The sequence below is a fragment of the Coturnix japonica genome, chromosome 23 (assembly GCF_054131305.1).
Source record: "Coturnix japonica strain WE chromosome 23, WE-NBRP24, whole genome shotgun sequence".
NCBI classification, from domain to species: domain Eukaryota; kingdom Metazoa; phylum Chordata; class Aves; order Galliformes; family Phasianidae; genus Coturnix; species Coturnix japonica.
In genome coordinates this window covers 648,509-668,160 of record NC_140685.1, presented here as the reverse complement: position 1 = coordinate 668,160, position 19,652 = coordinate 648,509, and the positions used below count along the sequence as shown (strand labels likewise).

The 19,652-nt window shown below is 47.8% G+C and overlaps 2 protein-coding genes across 2 annotated transcripts; one reads left to right on the top strand and one right to left on the bottom strand.

The window, feature by feature from the left end:
- The first annotated feature begins 342 nt into the window (after positions 1-342).
- LOC146757287 (uncharacterized) lies at positions 343-4,623 on the top strand. The gene has a single exon (XM_085522658.1). It carries the CDS (start codon positions 439-441, stop codon positions 1,909-1,911), a length of 1,473 nt encoding a protein of 490 aa, XP_085378784.1. The 5' UTR covers positions 343-438; the 3' UTR covers positions 1,912-4,623.
- A 258-nt stretch (positions 4,624-4,881) lies between these two features.
- LOC107310334 (uncharacterized) lies at positions 4,882-9,585 on the bottom strand. The gene has a single exon (XM_015855889.3). It carries the CDS (start codon positions 8,519-8,521, stop codon positions 7,049-7,051), a length of 1,473 nt encoding a protein of 490 aa, XP_015711375.2. The 5' UTR covers positions 8,522-9,585; the 3' UTR covers positions 4,882-7,048.
- Positions 9,586-19,652: the final 10,067 nt, after the last annotated feature.

The following is a 19,652-nucleotide window of genomic DNA, read 5'->3' as shown; positions in this document are numbered from 1 at the left end:
CCTCTCGGGGACGTATGAATTAATTTTGACTATTTGCTTTTGTTTTATACGTGTGTGCCTCCTCGGGAAGACTATTTCGCATTTTTGTGGTTTAAGTATCTAGTAACGTATTTTTGAATTTGAAAATTTTGTGTGTGCGCCTCTTGGGGAAGTGAGGAATTAATTTTTTGACGTTTGTGCCTCTCCAAGAAGTTTATTCCTTTCTGAGAAACCTAGAAGTGTTTTGTGGCTTTAAGCTTGAAGTTTTTCTGGCCTGACAGGGTAGCCAGGAGCGATTTAGGTGTTTACACTTTCTTTGTAAGTGTTGATTGGGCTTCTTGGTCTGTTGTGAAAAGGAGCATTTGCATTTGTTTGATAGGTGCGTGTCTCCCTTGGGAGGGGTAAGGAGTTAAGCGTACCTTCTCTTCCCTTAGTGTGTATCTTTTAGGGTATTGAGAAATGAGTGAAATTGTTGCCACTATGAAAAGTGAAAATGTGCTATTTGACCTTTTAGAAAAGCATGGTGCTCGGCCCTCTTTATCAGGGGTGGATTGGGCACGACAAAACTGGCATAACTTGCAGAGTGTTTCCGACCGCATTCGTGTTTTACAATATGAGGCTCATACTCGAGCCAGCAAAGGAAAATCGTTTATTTGTGCGGTACTCGGTGCTGCTTTAAAAGCTGCCGTGGAGTTCCGAGATGAAAAGCATTCGGCAGAAACCCAAACCATACAAGCATTACAAGAATCAGTTAAAGTAATGCAAGAATTGGTAAAAACTCTGCAGAATCAAATAGTGAGCCTTGAGGAACAATTACAAAGAGAGCAACATAATACAGTTTTGTTGCAAATGGTTTTTAAGGAACTATTAACATATAAGAATACTAGCAATACTGCTGTCCATAATTTGCCTCAAGAAAAAACTTTTCCTCAGAAGGAACTACAAGGAATAAAGGAAGGGCTTGGCAAATTAGAGGACTCGCCAACCCAATTGCATCCTTTGATAAAAACCGAATATATGTTTGATAACAGTGAGGATCTGAACCCTCAAATGAATGTTAAAGAAATTCCTTTTTCTGCCACTGAATTAGCAAAACTGAAGAAAGATTTTAGCCGCTCTCCAAAGGAATCAGAGACGGAATACGTGTGGAGGGTTAGTCTCACTGGTGGAGACCAAATACTGTTAACTGAAAAGGAAGCTGAAGGTTATTGGGGGCCTGGAGTATTTTTAACTACTGGTAACAACCGTGCTCCTTGGTCCCTAACACAGAGGGCTGCCTATTGGGCTGGTGGTCTTAACCCTTTAGAAAGGGGAGACCCGCTTGCTATTAATGGGACAGTTGATCAATTGGTTGAAAATGTTCAAAAAGCTGCTTGTCTGCAAATGATGTATGATAGAAAGCTGCAGCCACATCATGAATCACCTATGATGATGCCTGTTGATCCTGAAAGGATGACTCCCTTAATCAGGGGGCTTCCAGAATCACTGAAACCTATAGGCATACAACTACTAGGAAAAATACAAGCTATGCCTCAGGGACAAAGAACCTTTGCAGCATTAGAAGGAACTGGCACCTCAGGCCATTTGCAGTCGGGATATAAAGTATGGACATGGGGGGAGGTTGCCCAAGAGTTGATTAATTATGAAAGGAAATATGGGCCTGTGGCTTCTTCCAGTAAATCTGAGCCAGGGGAAGTAAGGCTCGCAGCAACCACCCTTGCTCCTCAGCCACCTAGTCCAAAGCTCAGTGGAACTGGAAGGGTCTCACTGCCAGTAAGAACGGGTAGGCGAAATATTGATCATAAACGTAATCGTCTCTGGACACTGGGCTGGCAAAAGGGTGTTCCACGAGACCTGATGAATGGATTGCCCACTTTCAGGTTAGAGAAATTAGTTAACTTGTGGCCAGAACAAAAGCTCAAGGAAAGCTGATGCTTTCACCCCCTCCCCCAGGTGAGTGGGAGGTGGGGGGGGAAGGCAGTGAAGGGTGGATGTCTATTAGAAAGCTCACAACAAAAGGAGATCCTCGATTTAACACCTTCTGTCCCAAGGCCTCCCCACTCCTGCCAATTGCCCCTGTGAGTCACGATCCAGTTGCTGATAAGCTAGAGAAACATCTCCCTGGCCAGCCTGTGTCAACTGACTCAGCTAACATGAGGCGTTTCCTCAACCTTAATGAAATCCCTTAACAAATATCCTTAGAAGGCTAAGGACACCCCGAAAGAGGAATGTAAAATATACTCCTCGATGGATTGTTCCCTCATTTTTTAATTGTATTAACAAAGCCCCAAAAGGGCAAGTTGTTGTCTTGTCTTATTTTTCAGAAGATCCCCGTGGGACCTTTACTGAACACAGAATGGCTGATAGCTGACTTTAACCATTTGTGTTTTGTGACAGAAAAATTGAAGATGTGATTGTGCTAAAATTCTGAATATAACTTGTTGTTACATATTTTGGTTGCAATAGTATTATGCTTTTGTTTGTTGTTGTGGATTGTGATTGATATCAGTCCTTGGATCTGTTAAAACTTCACAATTTGGTTCAGAGTTTTTTCAGGTCATCCTGACTTTCTGGTACTTTCTGCACAGTGATAACCATTCCTTCTGATCCCTTCTTTTACCCCTTTTTGTCAAACTGATTATGATTTGCATGTAACTCCTCCATGGTGTTTCCAAATTCCTAACAAACTGGGAAATGAGCCAAGGGACCTATCTAATATCTGTTAGATGTGGTCACAAATGAAATCTATCATAAAACCCTTTGCACTGATGTTTTTCAGTGTCACATAAGTTCAGGAGTTCCATACAAAACATGGTTGTTGGAAAATGTCTAAGTTTTGATAAGAGATGTGTATGTTTCTGGGATTATCCCTATTATGGTTTATACTGTGGGGTATCCCACACACACACCGTCCTGTGAAAAGTTCAGTAGACTATAACAGTACTTTAACTTGCCAAACTAGCATTTATATCTCTCAGCAATTGAACTGCTTTGGAAATGCTCAAGTGAAAAACAGCTGACACAAATAGCCCTATTTATTTATTTTATTTGATACTATTGGTTATTGTCACTGTCTTTGTGATTTTTAAATGTCTATGGTATATGTAAGTATGGATTGCTAAAGGAAAGTTATATGGTACTAAGGGTGTTGTGGAAACTGAAGAACTGTGTTGTTTGATCTGTGGGTTCAGAAGGGAATGGGACAAACTGCTTTGATGGTATAAGAACTGTTAATGATACAGAAGTATAATTGAGGGTATGTGGATGGAGCTTGGAAATTGTATAGAAAGAGGGATTGTAATGAAAGAATTGGGAAGAATAATAGCAGCTGCACTAGAGCAGGACCTGAAGATCCCAGGATGAGTTTTGCCCCCAGTGGACTGAATGCAACATGCACACAGCAGTGTAAAGATGTTTGTTTTCTGGTAGATACGGGTGCATCTCACTCTGTACTGCATCAAGAATTACTACCCTTAGATGATTTTTGTAACAATAGTAGGAGTAGGTCAACAAGAAAAAGTTTACCAATTAAATAAAGGAAGCTATGGGTAAAGCAAGTAACAAACAATAGGAATAAGTAACTGTAGCTCTAAATAACTTCTCTGAGTAGTTTGTATTGTAGAGAGATCTAATATAGTGGTTTGTTATCTTTTAAGAGCAGGTGTTCCACCTGGGCTCTGTATCATGCACTGGCCATGTGGATATGGAGCACATGTGAAAAAACCTTGCAATCTCTAGCAAGAATTAAAACAGGAGAGAATCTGTGATGGGTGAGAAAGGCAAAGTGCACTTTGAAGCAGGGGACGCCCTGCAGGCACTGCCTATCACATTCACCGCTATTGTGTTCCTTCTGTCTTCCTTTGGTGGTTTGCCACCTCATAGTTGTTGATAAGTAATAATACATTAGCTTTGAAATTTCCATTCATAGAATTGTCTAAAATGAAAGCTGGAATCAGTGTGTATATGTCAACTCAAAAAATTATGACCTTACATGTAACCTCATGTTTAGTTAGTGCATTATCAATCAAGGTTTTGATTGAATGATGATGACTGTTAACATTTAATTCCCCCATATCACCTATCCCGCTTTTCCCTTATGCTTACTTTTTTTTTTTTTTTTTTTCTTCTTTCCTCACCACCGTGAATGGTCATTTGCGCATCAATTTCAAGCAACCTTTGAGCCACGGGGTGGTGTGAAAGACAGAACTGTTTTTCTTTTATTGTCTCAAAGTTTGCTTTCGTGAGGCCTTTCTGATGATAAGACTCTGACAGGCAACTGCTAACTATCCAGGAGGGTGAATGGTGGGTGTTATCGTGCCATCCCTGCTTAGGACTGCAAAGATAAGCAGGAACAAGACAAGCAGTCTTTTCCAGGGGTGCTGCTGGGAGGAGCAGACCCCTGCAGAAGGTGGTAAATCTTGTGTCTGGCAACAGAGACCTCCAACCCTTGCTGGCTTATCTGTGGGACAGGAATGTCAGAAAAGTTAGTTTTAAATCATTTTACAAAGAAGTGTTTGTTAAGAAGAAGAAAAACTCCCACCGAAATGGGGGATAAAAGGCCCTCGCTAAACTGGGGACTTTGGAGACAAACTCCCAAAGACACCTTTGACGGAGAATTCCCTGAGGGGAAAACTTCGTCGGAAGAACCCCCAGTCCAGCTTGCTGTGGAGCTCCCTGGCTGTCTCCCATCCCCCGCGGTGATCAGACGAGTTCCTGAGATCCACGGACCTACTGTGTACCTCGCTGGACCCACGGTGGTGACTATATCTCTTTTGCTATCTGCAAAGACTCCTTGCTTATATTTCCTATTTTCCCTATCGCCTACTGTCTCGCTCCAATTTGTAGGAGGGAGGCAAGGTTCTTTGATATGTGTATACCCGGCGTGAGATTAAGAAGCAACGGTTCAAATGTTGGTCCAACCAGTTTATTAGAGTCCTAGCTATTTTTAGGGAGATGGGGAAGGGAAGGTAGGTGATAGAAAAAGTAGGAAATGTAAGCAAGGAGTCTTTGCAGAGAGCGAAAGAGATAGTCACCACCGTGGGTCCAGCGAGGTACACAGTAGGTCCGACGATCTCAGGAACTCGTCTGATCGCCGCAGGGGATGGGAGACAGCCAGGGAGCTCCGCAGCAAGCCGGTCCCGGGGGTTCTTCCGACAAAGTTTTCCCCTCAGGGAATTCTCCGTCAAAGGTGTCTTTGGGAGTTTGTCTCCAAAGTCCCCAGTTTAGCGAGGGTCTTTTATCCCCCATTTTGGTGGGGGTTCTTCTTCTTCTTAACAAACGCTTCTTTGTAAGAAGATTTAAAACTAACTTTTCTGACATTCCTGCCCCCACAGATAAGCCAGCAAGGGTTGGAGGTCTCTGTTGCCTGACACAAGATTTACCACCTTCTGCAGGGGTCTGCTCCTCCTAACAGCACCTCTGAAAAAGACTGCTTGTCTTGTTCCTGCTTATCTTTGCAGTCCTAAGCAGGGATGGCACGATAACACCCACCATTCACCCTCCTGGATAGTTAGCAGTTGCTTGTCAGAGTCTTATCATCAGAAAGGCCTCACGAAAGCAACTTTGAGACAATAAAAGAAAAACAGTTCTGTCTTTCACACCACCCCGTGGCTCAAAGGTTGCTTGAAACTGATGCGCAAATGACCATTCACGGTGGTGAGGAAAGAAAAAAAAAAAAAAAAAGTAAGCATAAGGAAAAAGAGGGATGGGTGATATGGGGGAATTAAATGTTAACATAATCATCATTCAATCAAAACCTTGATTGATAACACATTAAACATAAGGTTACTCGTAAGGTCATAATTACATTCAGTATACAGGCATGTATTTTAGCAAACCACCAAAGAAACCACTATATCAGATCTCTTTAAAATAGAAATTAACACCCTTAATACCATATAACTTTCCTTTAGCAATCCATGCTTATATATACCATAAACATTTAACAATCACAAAGACAGTTACAATAACTAATAGTATCAAATAAACAAGTAAAACAAATAAATAGGGGTATTTGTGTCAGCTGCTTTCCACTTGAGCATTTCCAAAGCAGTTCAATTGCTGAGAGATATAAATGCTAGTTTGGGAAGTTAAAATACTGTTATAGACTACTGAACTTTTCACAGGACAGTGTGTGTGTAGGATACCCCATAGTATAAACCATAAGAGGGATAATTCCAGAAACATACACATCTCTTCAACAACCATGTTTTGTATGGAACTCCTGGACTGATGTGACACTGAAAAACATCAGTGCAAAGTGCTTTATAGTAGATTTGTTTTTTGTGACCACATCTAACAGATATTAGATGGGTTCCTTGGCTCATTTCCCAATTTGTCAGGAATTTGGAAACACTATGGAGGAGTTACATGCAAACCATAATCAGTTTGACAAAAAAGGGGTAAAAGAAGGGATCAGAAGGAATGGTTATCACTGTGCAGAAAGTACCAGAAATCCAGAATGACCTGGAAAAACTCTGAACCAAACTGTGAAGTTTTAAGAGATCCAAGGACTGATATCAATCACAACCCACAACAACAAACAAAAGCATAATACTATTGCAACCAAAATATGTAATAAGAGAGGTAAATTCAGAATTCTAGCACAATCACATCTTCAACTTTTCTGTCACAAAACACAAATGGTTAAAGTCAGCTATCAGTCATTCTGTTCAGTGAAGGTCCCACGGGGATCTTCTGTAAAATAAAACAAAACAACAACTTGCCCTTTTGGGGCTTTGTTAATACAATTAAAAAAAAAATGAGAGAACAATCCATCGAGGAGTATATTTTACATTCCTTTTTCGGGGTGTCCTTAGCCTTCTAAGGATATTTTTTAAGGGATTTCATTAAGGTAAGGGAAACGCCTCATGTTAGCTGAGTCAGTCCACACAAGCTGGCCAGAGAGATAAGTGTTTCCCTAGCTTATCAGCAACTGGATCGTGACTCACAGGGGCAATTGGCAGGAGTGGGGAGGCACTGGGACAGAAGGTGTTAACAAACATCCACCCTTCACTGCCTTCCCCCCCCCCCCCCACCTCCCACTCATCTGGGGGAGGGGGAGAAAGCATCAGCTTTCCTTGAGCTTTTGTTCTGGCCACAAGTTAACTAATTTCTCTAACCTGACTGTGGGTAATCCATTCATCAGGTCTCGTGGAACACCCTTTTGCCAGCCCAGTGTCCAGAGACGATTACGTTTATGATCAATATTTCGCCTACCTGTTCTTACTGGCAATGAGACCCTTCCAGTTCCACAGAGTTTTGGGCTAGGTGGCCTAGGAGCAAGGATGGTTGCTGCAAGCCTTACTTCCTCTGGCTCAGATATACTGGAAGAAGCCACAGGCCCATATTTCCTTTCATAATTAATCAACTCTTGGGCAACCTCCCCCCATGTCCATACTTTATATCCCGACTGCAAATGGCCTGAGGTGCCAGTTCCTTCTAATGCTGCTAGGGTTCTTTCTCCCTGAGGCATAGCTTGTATCTTTCCTTGTAGTTGTATACCTATAGGTTTCAGTGATTCTGGAAGCCCCCTGATTAAAGGAGTCATCCTTTCAGGATCCACAGGCATCATCATAGGTGATCCATGATGTGTCTGCAGCTTTCTATCATACATCATTTGCAGACAAGCAGCTTTTTGAACACTTTCAACCAATTGATCGACTGTCCCATTAATAGCAAGAGGGTCTCCCCTTTCTAAAGGGTTAAGACCACCTGCCCAATAGGCAGCCCTTTGTGTTAGGGACCAAGGAGCACGGTTGTTACCAGTAGTTAAAAATACTCCAGGCCCCCAATAACCTTCAGCTTCCTTTTCAGTTAACAGTATTTGGTCTCCACCAGTGACACTAACCCTCCACACATATTCCGTCTCTGACTCCTTTGGAGAGCGGCTAAAATCCTTTTTCAGTTTTGCTAATTCAGTGGCAGAAAAAGGAATTTCTTTAACGTTCATTTGAGGATCCAAATCCTCACTGTTATCAAATGTATATTCAGTTTTTATCAAAGGACGCAATTGGGCTGGCGAGTCCTCTAATCTGCCAAGCCCTTCCTTTATTCCTTGTAGTTCCTTCTGAGGAAAAGTTTTTTCTTGAGGCAAATTATGGACAGCAGTATTGCTAGTATTCTTATATGTTAATAGTTCCTTAAAAACCATTTGCAACAAAACTGTATTATGTTGCTCTCTTTGTAATTGTTCCTCAAGGTTCACTATTTGATTTTGCAGAGTTTTTACCAATTCTTGCATTACTTTAACTGATTCCTGCAATGCTTGTATGGTTTGGGTTTCTGCCGAATGCTTTTCATCTCGGAACTCCACGGCAGCTTTTAAAGCAGCACCGAGTACCGCACAAATAAACGATTTTCCTTTCCCAGCTCGAGTATGAGCCTCATATTGTAAAACACGAATGCGGTCGGAAACACTCTGCAAGTTATACCAGTTTTGTCGTGCCCAATCCACCCCTGATAAAGAGGGCCGAGCACCATGCTTTTCTAAAAGGTCAAATAGCACATTTTCACTTTTCATAGTGGCAACAATTTCACTCATTTCTCAATACCCTAAAAGATACACACTAAGGGAAGAAAAGGTACACTTAACTCCTTACCCTTCCCCAGGGAGACACGCACCTATCAAACAAATGCAAATGCTACAATCATTCCTCCTTTTCACAAAAGACAAAGAAGCCCAATCAACACTTACAAAGAAAGTGTAAACACCTAAATCGCTCCTGGCTACCCTGTCAGGCCAGAAAAACTTCAAGCTTAAAGCCACACAAGTTTCAAAACACTTCTAGGTTTCTCAGAAAGGAATAAACTTCTTGGAGAGGCACAAACGTCAAAAAATTACTTCCTCACTTTCCCAAGAGGCGCACACAAAAAAATTTCAAATTCCAAAATACGTTACAAGTTACTTAAACCACAAAAATACGAAATAGTCTTCCCGAGGAGGCACACACGTATAAAACAAGAGCAAATAGTCAAAATTAATTCATACGTCCCCGAGAGGTAAACACATAAGCAGTAAAGTTTCAGAATATGGAGTGGTCTTCCTGGAGAGGTGCTCACATCTAAGTTACCAAAATTATCGGTCCTTGCAACTCCAGGAGGTACATACAGAAAAATTTTGGAGTTTTTGGAAGGACAACACTCTCACGGCGGGCATCCTGCCGACTACGCCAATAAAAAATGTCTCGCTCCAATTTGTAGGAGGGAGGCAAGGTTCTTTGATATGTGTATACCCGGCGTGAGATTAAGAAGCAACGGTTCAAATGTTGGTCCAACCAGTTTATTAGAGTCCTAGCTATTTTTAGGGAGATGGGGAAGGGAAGGTAGGCGATAGAAAAAGTAGGAAATGTAAGCAAGGAGTCTTTGCAGAGAGCGAAAGAGATAGTCACCACCGTGGGTCCAGCGAGGTACACAGTAGGTCCGACGATCTCAGGAACTCGTCTGATCGCCGCAGGGGATGGGAGACAGCCAGGGAGCTCCGCAGCAAGCCGGTCCCGGGGGTTCTTCCGACAAAGTTTTCCCCTCAGGGAATTCTCCGTCAAAGGTGTCTTTGGGAGTTTGTCTCCAAAGTCCCCAGTTTAGCGAGGGTCTTTTATCCCCCATTTTGGTGGGGGTTCTTCTTCTTCTTAACAAACGCTTCTTTGTAAGAAGATTTAAAACTAACTTTTCTGACATTCCTGCCCCCACAGATAAGCCAGCAAGGGTTGGAGGTCTCTGTTGCCTGACACAAGATTTACCACCTTCTGCAGGGGTCTGCTCCTCCTAACAGCACCTCTGAAAAAGACTGCTTGTCTTGTTCCTGCTTATCTTTGCAGTCCTAAGCAGGGATGGCACGATAACACCCACCATTCACCCTCCTGGATAGTTAGCAGTTGCTTGTCAGAGTCTTATCATCAGAAAGGCCTCACGAAAGCAACTTTGAGACAATAAAAGAAAAACAGTTCTGTCTTTCACACCTACCTTCCCTTCCCCATTTCCCTAAAAGTAGCTAGGACTTTAATAAACTGGTTGGACCAACATTTGAACCGTTGCTTCTTAATCTCACGCTGGGTATATACACAAAAGAACCTTGCCTCCCTCCTGTAAATTGGAGTGAGACACAGCGGGAGCTGGGAGGTTGCACCAGGTAAAAGACCAAGAGGTACCAATTGTCACCAGAGTGGTTCACAGACGGCAGTACCGCACCAATAGGGACTCATTGCTCCCCATTCACAAGCTAATTCGCCAATTAGAGAATCAGGGAGTGATTAGCAAAACTCACTCGCCTTTTAACAGCCCCATATGGCCAGTGTGTAAAACCAGTGGGGAATGGAGGCTGACGGTGGATTACCATGGCCTGAATGAAGTCACACCTCCATTAAGTGCTGCTGTACCAGACATGCTAGAACTCCAGTATGAACTGGAGTCAAAAGAAGCTAGGTGGTATGCCACCACTGACATTGCTAATGCCTTCTTTTCCATCCCATTGGCTGCAAAATGTAGGCTACAGTTTGCTTTTACCTGGAGAGGTATTCAGTACACCTGGAACCGTTGACCTCAAGGGTGGAAGCACAGCCCAACAATTTGCCATGGATTGATCCAAGCTGTTTTGGAACAGGGTGATGCTCCTGAGCACTTGCAGTATATTGATGATATTGTAGTGTGGGGCCATACAGCAGCAGAGGTTTTCAAGAAAGGGAAACAGATAATCCAAATTCTTTTGAAAGCTGGTTTTGCCATTAAGCGCAGCAAGGTGAAGGGGCCTGCCCAGGAAATCCAGTTCTTAGGTATAAAATGGCAAGATGGACGTCGTCACATCCCAGCAGATGTGATTGACAAAATCACTGCTATGTCTCCGCCCACCGACAAGACAGAGACCCAATCTTTTCTGGGAGTAGTGGGCTTTTGGAGAATGCATGTCCCAAACTACAGCCACATAGTGAGCCCCCTCTATCAGGTAACACAGAAGAAGAATAATTTCTCATGGGGTCCTGAGCAGCAGCAGGCTTTTGAGCAGATAAAACAAGAAATAGCCCGTGCCGTGGCCTTGGGGCCAGTACGGACGGGGCAGGATGCGAGGATCCGAGGCCGACCGCTAGGATTTTGGAGTCAAGCATATAAAGGGTCTGAGGAGCGCTACACTCCGACTAAGAAGGAGATCTTAGCCGTGTATGAGGGGGTTCGGGCTGCTTCTGAAGTAGTTGGGACAGAGGTTCAGCTTCTTCTAGCACCTCGCTTGCCAGTAATAAACTGGATGTTTAAAGGACAGGTTCCCTCCACCCATCATGCTACTGATGCCACTTGGAGTAAGTGGATTTCATTAATTACTCAACGAGCTTGAATGGGAAAACTCAGCCGTCCTGGAATTCTAGAAGTGATCATGGACTGGCCTGAGAGTAAAAAAATTGAAACACCACCTACAGAAGAGGTATCACGTGCTAAAGAGGCACCACCATACAATGAGCTACCAGAAAACGAAAAGTAATTTGCCCTATTCACAGACGGATCATGTCGTATTGTAGGGAAGCATCGCAGATGGAAAGCTGCTGTATGGAGCCCCACACAACAAGTTGCAGAGGCCACTGAAGGTAAAGGAGAATCAAGTCAATTTGCAGAGGTAAAGGCTGTTCAGCTGGCTTTAGATGTGGCTGAACGGGAGAGGTGGCCAATGCTTCATCTTTATACTGATTCATGGATGGTGGCAAATGCCTTATGGGGGTGGCTGCAACAGTGGAACCATCCTCTGCTATCAAATCTGTCATGGTTTGAACGAAAAATCCACCTGCGTCCGTGACAAGGGCCGTGGGCCCCTGAAGGGCCCTCAGCCGAAAAGAAAAAGTTAATTAAGAAAAGAAAACAGCGGCAACGATGTAAGGAGGCACACTTATTTACTAAATACTATATCGAAATACAGGATAACACAATAGAATACAATATAATTGAAAATTGAGCTAATGAATCAAGCAAAATAGGAGAGAGAATGAGTCCCGTAACCGAGAGGCCTACTGTGAATCTGGGCGAACGGCTGAAGGCTCCCACACACTGCCCTGAACGCCAGAACTCGAAAGACGTCAGTCTGTTCTGCGACAGAGTTAATATAGAGTCCAGGTCCCGTGACCCATCGTGTTGCTCTCTGGGAGATGTAGTCTTCTTCTGTAAGTTGCAGATTCAGTAAAATTATCCATGCTTTATATGATGTTATGATGTGGAATACTGATAGCAAAAATACAACATTATTAAACCATGACAATCTGACCCACAGCAGCTCCTGCCACATAGACCTGATTCACATGCGCCCCACAGCAGCTCCTGCCCAATAGATCGGACCGACATATGGCCCACAGCAACTCCTGCCCCATAGATCTGACCCACATCTCCCCCAAAGCATCTCCTGCCCCATAGATCTTTCCCACATCAGCCCCACAGCAGATCCTGCCCCATAGATCTGACCCACATATATCGCACAGCAGCACCTGCCCCATAGATCAGACCAACATCAGCCCCACAGTAGCTCCTGCCCCATAGATCTGACCCACATCAGCCCCACAACAGCTCCTGCCCCATAGATCTGACCCCCATCAGCCCCACAGCAGCTCCTGCCCCATAGATCTGACACACATCATATGTAAATCAACTGCTGCCCAATAGATATGACCCACAGCAGCTTCAGCCCCAAGGATCTGACCCACATCAGCCCCACAGCAACTCCTGCCCCATAGATCTGACCCACATCTGCCCCAAAGCATCTCCTGCCCCATAGATCTTTCCCACATCAGCCCCACAGCAGATCCTGCCCCATAGATCTGACCCACATATGTCGCACAGCAGCACCTGCCCCATAGATCTGACCCACATCTGCCCCACAGCAGCTCCTGCCCCATAGCTCTGACCCACATCTGCCCCACAGCAGCTCCTGCACCATAGATCTGACCCACATATGTCGCACAGCAGCACCTGCCCCATAGATCTGACCCACATCTGTCGCACAGCAGCACCTGCCCCATTGATTTGACCCACATCAGCCCCACAGTAGCTCCTGCCCCATAGATCTGACCCCCATCAGCCCCACAGTAGCTCCTGCCTCATAAATCTGACCCCCATCAGCCCCACAAACGCTCCTGCCCCATAGATCTGACCCACATCTGCCCCAAAGCATCTCCTGCCCCATAGATCTTTCCCACATCAGTCCCACAGCAGATCCTGCCCCATAGATCTGACCCACATCTGTCGCACAGCAGCTCATGCCCCATAGATCAGACCAACATCAGCCCCACAGAAGCTCCTGCCCCATAGATCTGACCCCCATCAGCTTCACAGTAGCTCCTGCCCCATAGATCTGACCCCCATCAGCCCCACAACTGCTCCTGCCCCATAGATCTAACCCACATCAGCCCCACAGCAGCTCCTGCCCCATAGATCTGACACACATCATATGTAAAGCAGCTGCTGCCCAATAGATATGACCCACAACAGCTCCTGCCCTATAGATCTGACCCACATCAGCCCCACAGCAGCTCCTGCCCCATAGATCTGACCCACATGTTCCCAAGAGCAGCTCTGCCCCATTGATTTGACCCACATCAGCCCCACAGTAGCTCCTGCCTCATAGATCTGACCCCCATCAGCCCCACAGCAGCTCCTACACCATAGATCTGACATACATCATATGTAAAGCAGCTGCTGCCCAATAGATATGACCCACAACAGCTCCTGCCCCATAGATCTAACCCACAGCAGCCCCACAGCAGCTCCTGCCCCATAGATCTGACGTACATCATCTCCACAGCAGCTCCTGCCCCATAGATCTGACCCACATGTTCCCAAGAGCAGCTCTGCCCCTTTGATTTGACCCACATCAGCCCCACAGTAGCTCCTGCCCCATAGATCTGACCCACATCTGCCCCACAGCAGCTCCTACACCATAGATCTGACCCACATCTGCCACACACCATCTCCTACCCCATAGATCTTACCCACATCTGCACCACAGCAGCTCCTCCCCATAGATCTAACACCCATCAGCCTCACAGCAGCTCCTGCCCCATAGATAAGCCCTACATCTGCCACAAAGCAGCTCCTGCACCATAGATCTGACCAACATCTGCAACACAGCAGCTCCTGCTCCATAGATCTGACCCACATCTGCCCCAAAGCATCTCCTGCCCCATAGATCTTTCCCACATCAGCCCCACAGCAGATCCTGCCCCATAGATCTGACCCACATCTTTCGCACAGCAGCTCATGCCCCATAGATCAGACCAACATCAGCCCCACAGTAGCTCCTGCCCCATAGATCTGACCAACATCAGCCCCACAGTAGCTCCTGCCCCATAGATCTAACCCCCATCAGCCCCACAACTGCTCCTGCCCCATAGATCTAACCCACATCAGCCCCACAGCAGCTCCTGCCCCATAGATCTGACACACATCATGTGTAAAGCAGCTGCTGCCCAATAGATATGACCCACAACAGCTCCTGCCCTATAGATCTGACCCACATCAGCCCCACAGCAGCTCCTGCCCCATAGATCTGACCCACATGTACCCAAGAGCAGCTCTGCCCCATTGATTTGACCCACATCAGCCCCACAGTAGCTCCTGCCCCATAGATCTGACCCCCATCAGCTCCACTGCAGCTCCCATAGATCTGACACACATCATATGTAAAGCAGCTGCTGCCCAATAGATATGACCCACAACAGCTCCTGCCCCATAGATGTAACCCACAGCAGCCCCACAGCAGCTCCTGCCCCATAGATCTGACGTACATCATCTCCACTGCAGCTCCTGCCCTATAGATCTGACCCAAATCTGCCCCACAGCAGATCCTGCCAAATAGATCTTAACCACAGCAGCTCCTGCCCCATAGATCTGACCCACATCAGCCCCACAGCAGCTCCTACACCATAGATCTGACCCACATCTGCCACACAGCAGCTCCTGCCCCATAGCTCTGACCCACATCTGCACCACAGCAGCTCCTCCCCATAGATCTAAAACCCATCAGCCTCACAGCAGCTCCTGCCCCATAGATATGCCCTACATCTGCCCCACAGCAGCTCCTGCACCATAGATCTGACCCACATCTGCAACACAGCAGCTCCTGCTCCATAAATCTGACCAACATCAGGCCCACATCTGTTCCTGCCCCGTAGATCTGACCCACAGCAGCTCCTGTCCCATAGATCTGACCCACATCAGACCCACTGCAGCTGTTGACCCATAGATCTGACCCACATCTGCCCCACAGCAGCTCCTGCCCCATAGATCTGACCACCATCAGCCCCACAGCAGCTCCTGCCCCATAGATCTGACACACATCATATGTAAAGCAGCTGCTGCCCAATAGATATGACCCACAGCAGCTTCAGCCCCAAGGATCTGACCCACATCAGCCCCACAGCAACTCCTGCCCCATAGATCTGACCCACATCTGCCCCAAAGCATCTCCTGCCCCATAGATCTTTCCCACATCAGCCCCACAGCAGATCCTGCCCCATAGATCTGACCCACATATGTCGCACAGCAGCACCTGCCCCATAGATCTGACCCACATCTGTCGCACAGCACCACCTGCCCCATTGATTTGACCCACATCAGCCCCACATTAGCTCCTGCCCCATAGATCTGACCCCCATCAGCCCCACAGTAGCTCCTGCCTCATAGATCTGACCCCCATCAGCCCCACAAACGCTCCTGCCCCATAGATCTGACCCACATCTGCCCCAAAGCATCTCCTGCCCCATAGATCTTTCCCACATCAGCCCCACAGCAGATCCTGCCCCATAGATCTGACCCACATCTGTCGCACAGCAGCTCATGCCCCATAGATCAGACCAACATCAGCCCCACAGTAGCTCCTGCCCCATAGATCTGACCCCCATCAGCTTCACAGTAGCTCCTGCCCCATAGATCTGACCCCCATCAGCCCCACAACTGCTCCTGCCCCATAGATCTAACCCACATCAGCCCCACAGCAGCTCCTGCCCCATAGATCTGACACACATGTTCCCAAGAGCAGCTCTGCCCCATTGATTTGACCCACATCAGCCCCACAGTAGCTCCTGCCTCATAGATCTGACCCCCATCAGCCCCACAGCAGCTCCTACACCATAGATCTGACATACATCATATGTAAAGCAGCTGCTGCCCAATAGATATGACCCACAACAGCTCCTGCCCCATAGATCTAACCCACAGCAGCCCCACAGCAGCTCCTGCCCCATAGATCTGACATACATCATCTCCACAGCAGCTCCTGCCCCATAGATCTGACCCACATGTTCCCAAGAGCAGCTCTGCCCCATTGATTTGACCCACATCAGCCCCACACTAGCTCCTGCCCCATAGATCTGACCCACATCAGCCCCACAGCAGCTCCTACACCATAGATCTGACCCACATCTGCCACACACCATCTCCTACCCCATAGATCTTACCCACTTCTGCCCCACAGCAGCTCCTGCCCCATAGCTCTGACCCACATCTGCACCACAGCAGCTCCTCCCCATAGATCTGACCCACATGTTCCCAAGAGCAGCTCTGCCCCATTGATTTGACCCACATCTGCCCCACAGCAGCTCCTGCCCCATAGCTCTGACCCACATCTGCCCCACAGCAGCTCCTGCACCATAGATCTGACCCACATATGTCGCACAGCAGCACCTGCCCCATAGATCTGACCCACATCTGTCGCACAGCAGCACCTGCCCCATTGATTTGACCCACATCAGCCCCACAGTAGCTCCTGCCCCATTGATCTGACCCCCATCAGCCCCACAGTAGCTCCTGCCTCATAGATCTGACCCCCATCAGCCCCACAAACGCTCCTGCCCCATAGATCTGACCCACATCTGCCCCAAAGCATCTCCTGCCCCATAGATCTTTCCCACATCAGCCCCACAGCAGATCCTGCCCCATAGATCTGACCCACATCTGTCGCACAGCAGCTCATGCCCCATAGATCAGACCAACATCAGCCCCACAGAAGCTCCTGCCCCATAGATCTGACCCCCATCAGCTTCACAGTAGCTCCTGCCCCATAGATCTGACCCCCATCAGCCCCACAACTGCTCCTGCCCCATAGATCTAACCCACATCAGCCCCACAGCAGCTCCTGCCCCATAGATCTGACACACATCATATGTAAAGCAGCTGCTGCCCAATAGATATGACCCACAACAGCTCCTGCCCTATAGATCTGACCCACATCAGCCCCACAGCAGCTCCTGCCCCATAGATCTGACCCACATGTTCCCAACAGCAGCTCTGCCCCATTGATTTGACCCACATCAGCCCCACAGTAGCTCCTTCCTCATAGATCTGACCCCCATCAGCCCCACAGCAGCTCCTACACCATAGATCTGACATACATCATATGTAAAGCAGCTGCTGCCTAATAGATATGACCCACAACAGCTCCTGCCCCATAGATCTAACCCACAGCAGCCCCACAGCAGCTCCTGCCCCATAGATCTGACGTACATCATCTCCACAGCAGCTCCTGCCCCATAGATCTGACCCACATGTTCCCAAGAGCAGCTCTGCCCCTTTGATTTGACCCACATCAGCCCCACAGTAGCTCCTGCCCCATAGATCTGACCCACATCTGCCCCACAGCAGCTCCTACACCATAGATCTGACCCACATCTGCCACACACCATCTCCTACCCCATAGATCTTACCCACTTCTGCCCCACAGCAGCTCCTGCCCCATAGCTCTGACCCACATCTGCACCACAGCAGCTCCTCCTCATAGATCTAACACCCATCAGCCTCACAGCAGCTCCTGCCCCATAGATAAGCCCTACATCTGCCACAAAGCAGCTCCTGCACCATAGATCTGACCAACATCTGCAACACAGCAGCTCCTGCTCCATAGATCTGACCCACATCTGCCCCAAAGCATCTCCTGCCCCATAGATCTTTCCCACATCAGCCCCACAGCAGATCCTGCCCCATAGATCTGACCCACATCTGTCGCACAGCAGCTCATGCCCCATAGATCAGACCAACATCAGCCCCACAGTAGCTCCTGCCCCATAGACCTGACCCACATGTTCCCCACAGCAGCTCCTGCCCCATAGATCTGACCCCCATCAGCCCCACAACTGCTCCTGCCCCATAGATCTGACACACATCATGTGTAAAGCAGCTGCTGCCCAATAGATATGACCCACAACAGCTCCTGCCCTATAGATCTGACCCACATCAGCCCCACAGCAGCTCCTGCCCCATAGATCTGACCCACATGTTCCCAAGAGCAGCTCTGCCCCATTGATTTGACCCACATCAGCCCCACAGTAGCTCCTGCCCCATAGATCTGACCCCCATCAGCTCCACTGCAGCTCCCATAGATCTGACACACATCATATGTAAAGCAGCTGCTGCCCAATAGATATGACCCACAACAGCTCCTGCCCCATAGATGTAACCCACAGCAGCCCCACAGCAGCTCCTGCCCCATAGATCTGACGTACATCATCTCCACTGCAGCTCCTGCCCTATAGATCTGACCCAAATCTGCCCCACAGCAGATCCTGCCAAATAGATCTTAACCACAGCAGCTCCTGCCCCATAGATCTGACCCACATCAGCCCCACAGCAGCTCCTACACCATAGATCTGACCCACATCTGCCACACAGCAGCTCCTGCCCCATAGCTCTGACCCACATCTGCACCACAGCAGCTCCTCCCCATAGATCTAAAACCCATCAGCCTCACAGCAGCTCCTGCCCCATAGATATGCCCTACATCTGCCCCACAGCAGCTCCTGCACCATAGATCTGACCCACATCTGCAACACAGCAGCTCCTGCTCCATAAATCTGACCAACATCAGGCCCACATCTGTTCCTGCCCCGTAGATCTGACCCACAGCAGCTCCTGTCCCATAGATCTGACCCACATCAGACCCACTGCAGCTGTTGACCCATAGATCTGACCCACATCTGCCCCACAGCAGCTCCTGCCCCATAGATCTGACCCCCATCAGCCCCACAGCAGCTCCTGCCCCATAGATCTGACACACATCATATGTAAAGCAGCTGCTGCCCAATAGATATGACCCACAGCAGCTTCAGCCCCAAGGATCTGACCCACATCAGCCCCACAGCAACTCCTGCCCCATAGATCTGACCCACATCTGCCCCAAAGCATCTCCTGCCCCATAGATCTTTCCCACATCAGCCCCACAGCAGATCCTGCCCCATAGATCTGACCCACATATGTCGCACAGCAGCACCTGCCCCATAGATCTGACCCACATCTGTCGCACAGCACCACCTGCCCCATTGATTTGACCCACATCAGCCCCACATTAGCTCCTGCCCCATAGATCTGACCCCCATCAGCCCCACAGTAGCTCCTGCCTCATAGATCTGACCCCCATCAGCCCCACAAACGCTCCTGCCCCATAGATCTGACCCACATCTGCCCCAAAGCATCTCCTGCCCCATAGATCTTTCCCACATCAGCCCCACAGCAGATCCTGCCCCATAGATCTGACCCACATCTGTCGCACAGCAGCTCATGCCCCATAGATCAGACCAACATCAGCCCCACAGTAGCTCCTGCCCCATAGATCTGACCCCCATCAGCTTCACAGTAGCTCCTGCCCCATAGATCTAACCCACATCAGCCCCACAACTGCTCCTGCCCCATAGATCTAACCCACATCAGCCCCACAGCAGCTC

What these genes read in the sequence shown, in the direction of transcription:
- LOC107310334 (XM_015855889.3), bottom strand. Translation starts at nt 8,521, where the DNA reads ATGAGTGAAATTGTTGCCACTATGAAAAGTGAAAATGTGCTATTTGAC.
- LOC146757287 (XM_085522658.1), top strand. Translation starts at nt 439, where the DNA reads ATGAGTGAAATTGTTGCCACTATGAAAAGTGAAAATGTGCTATTTGAC.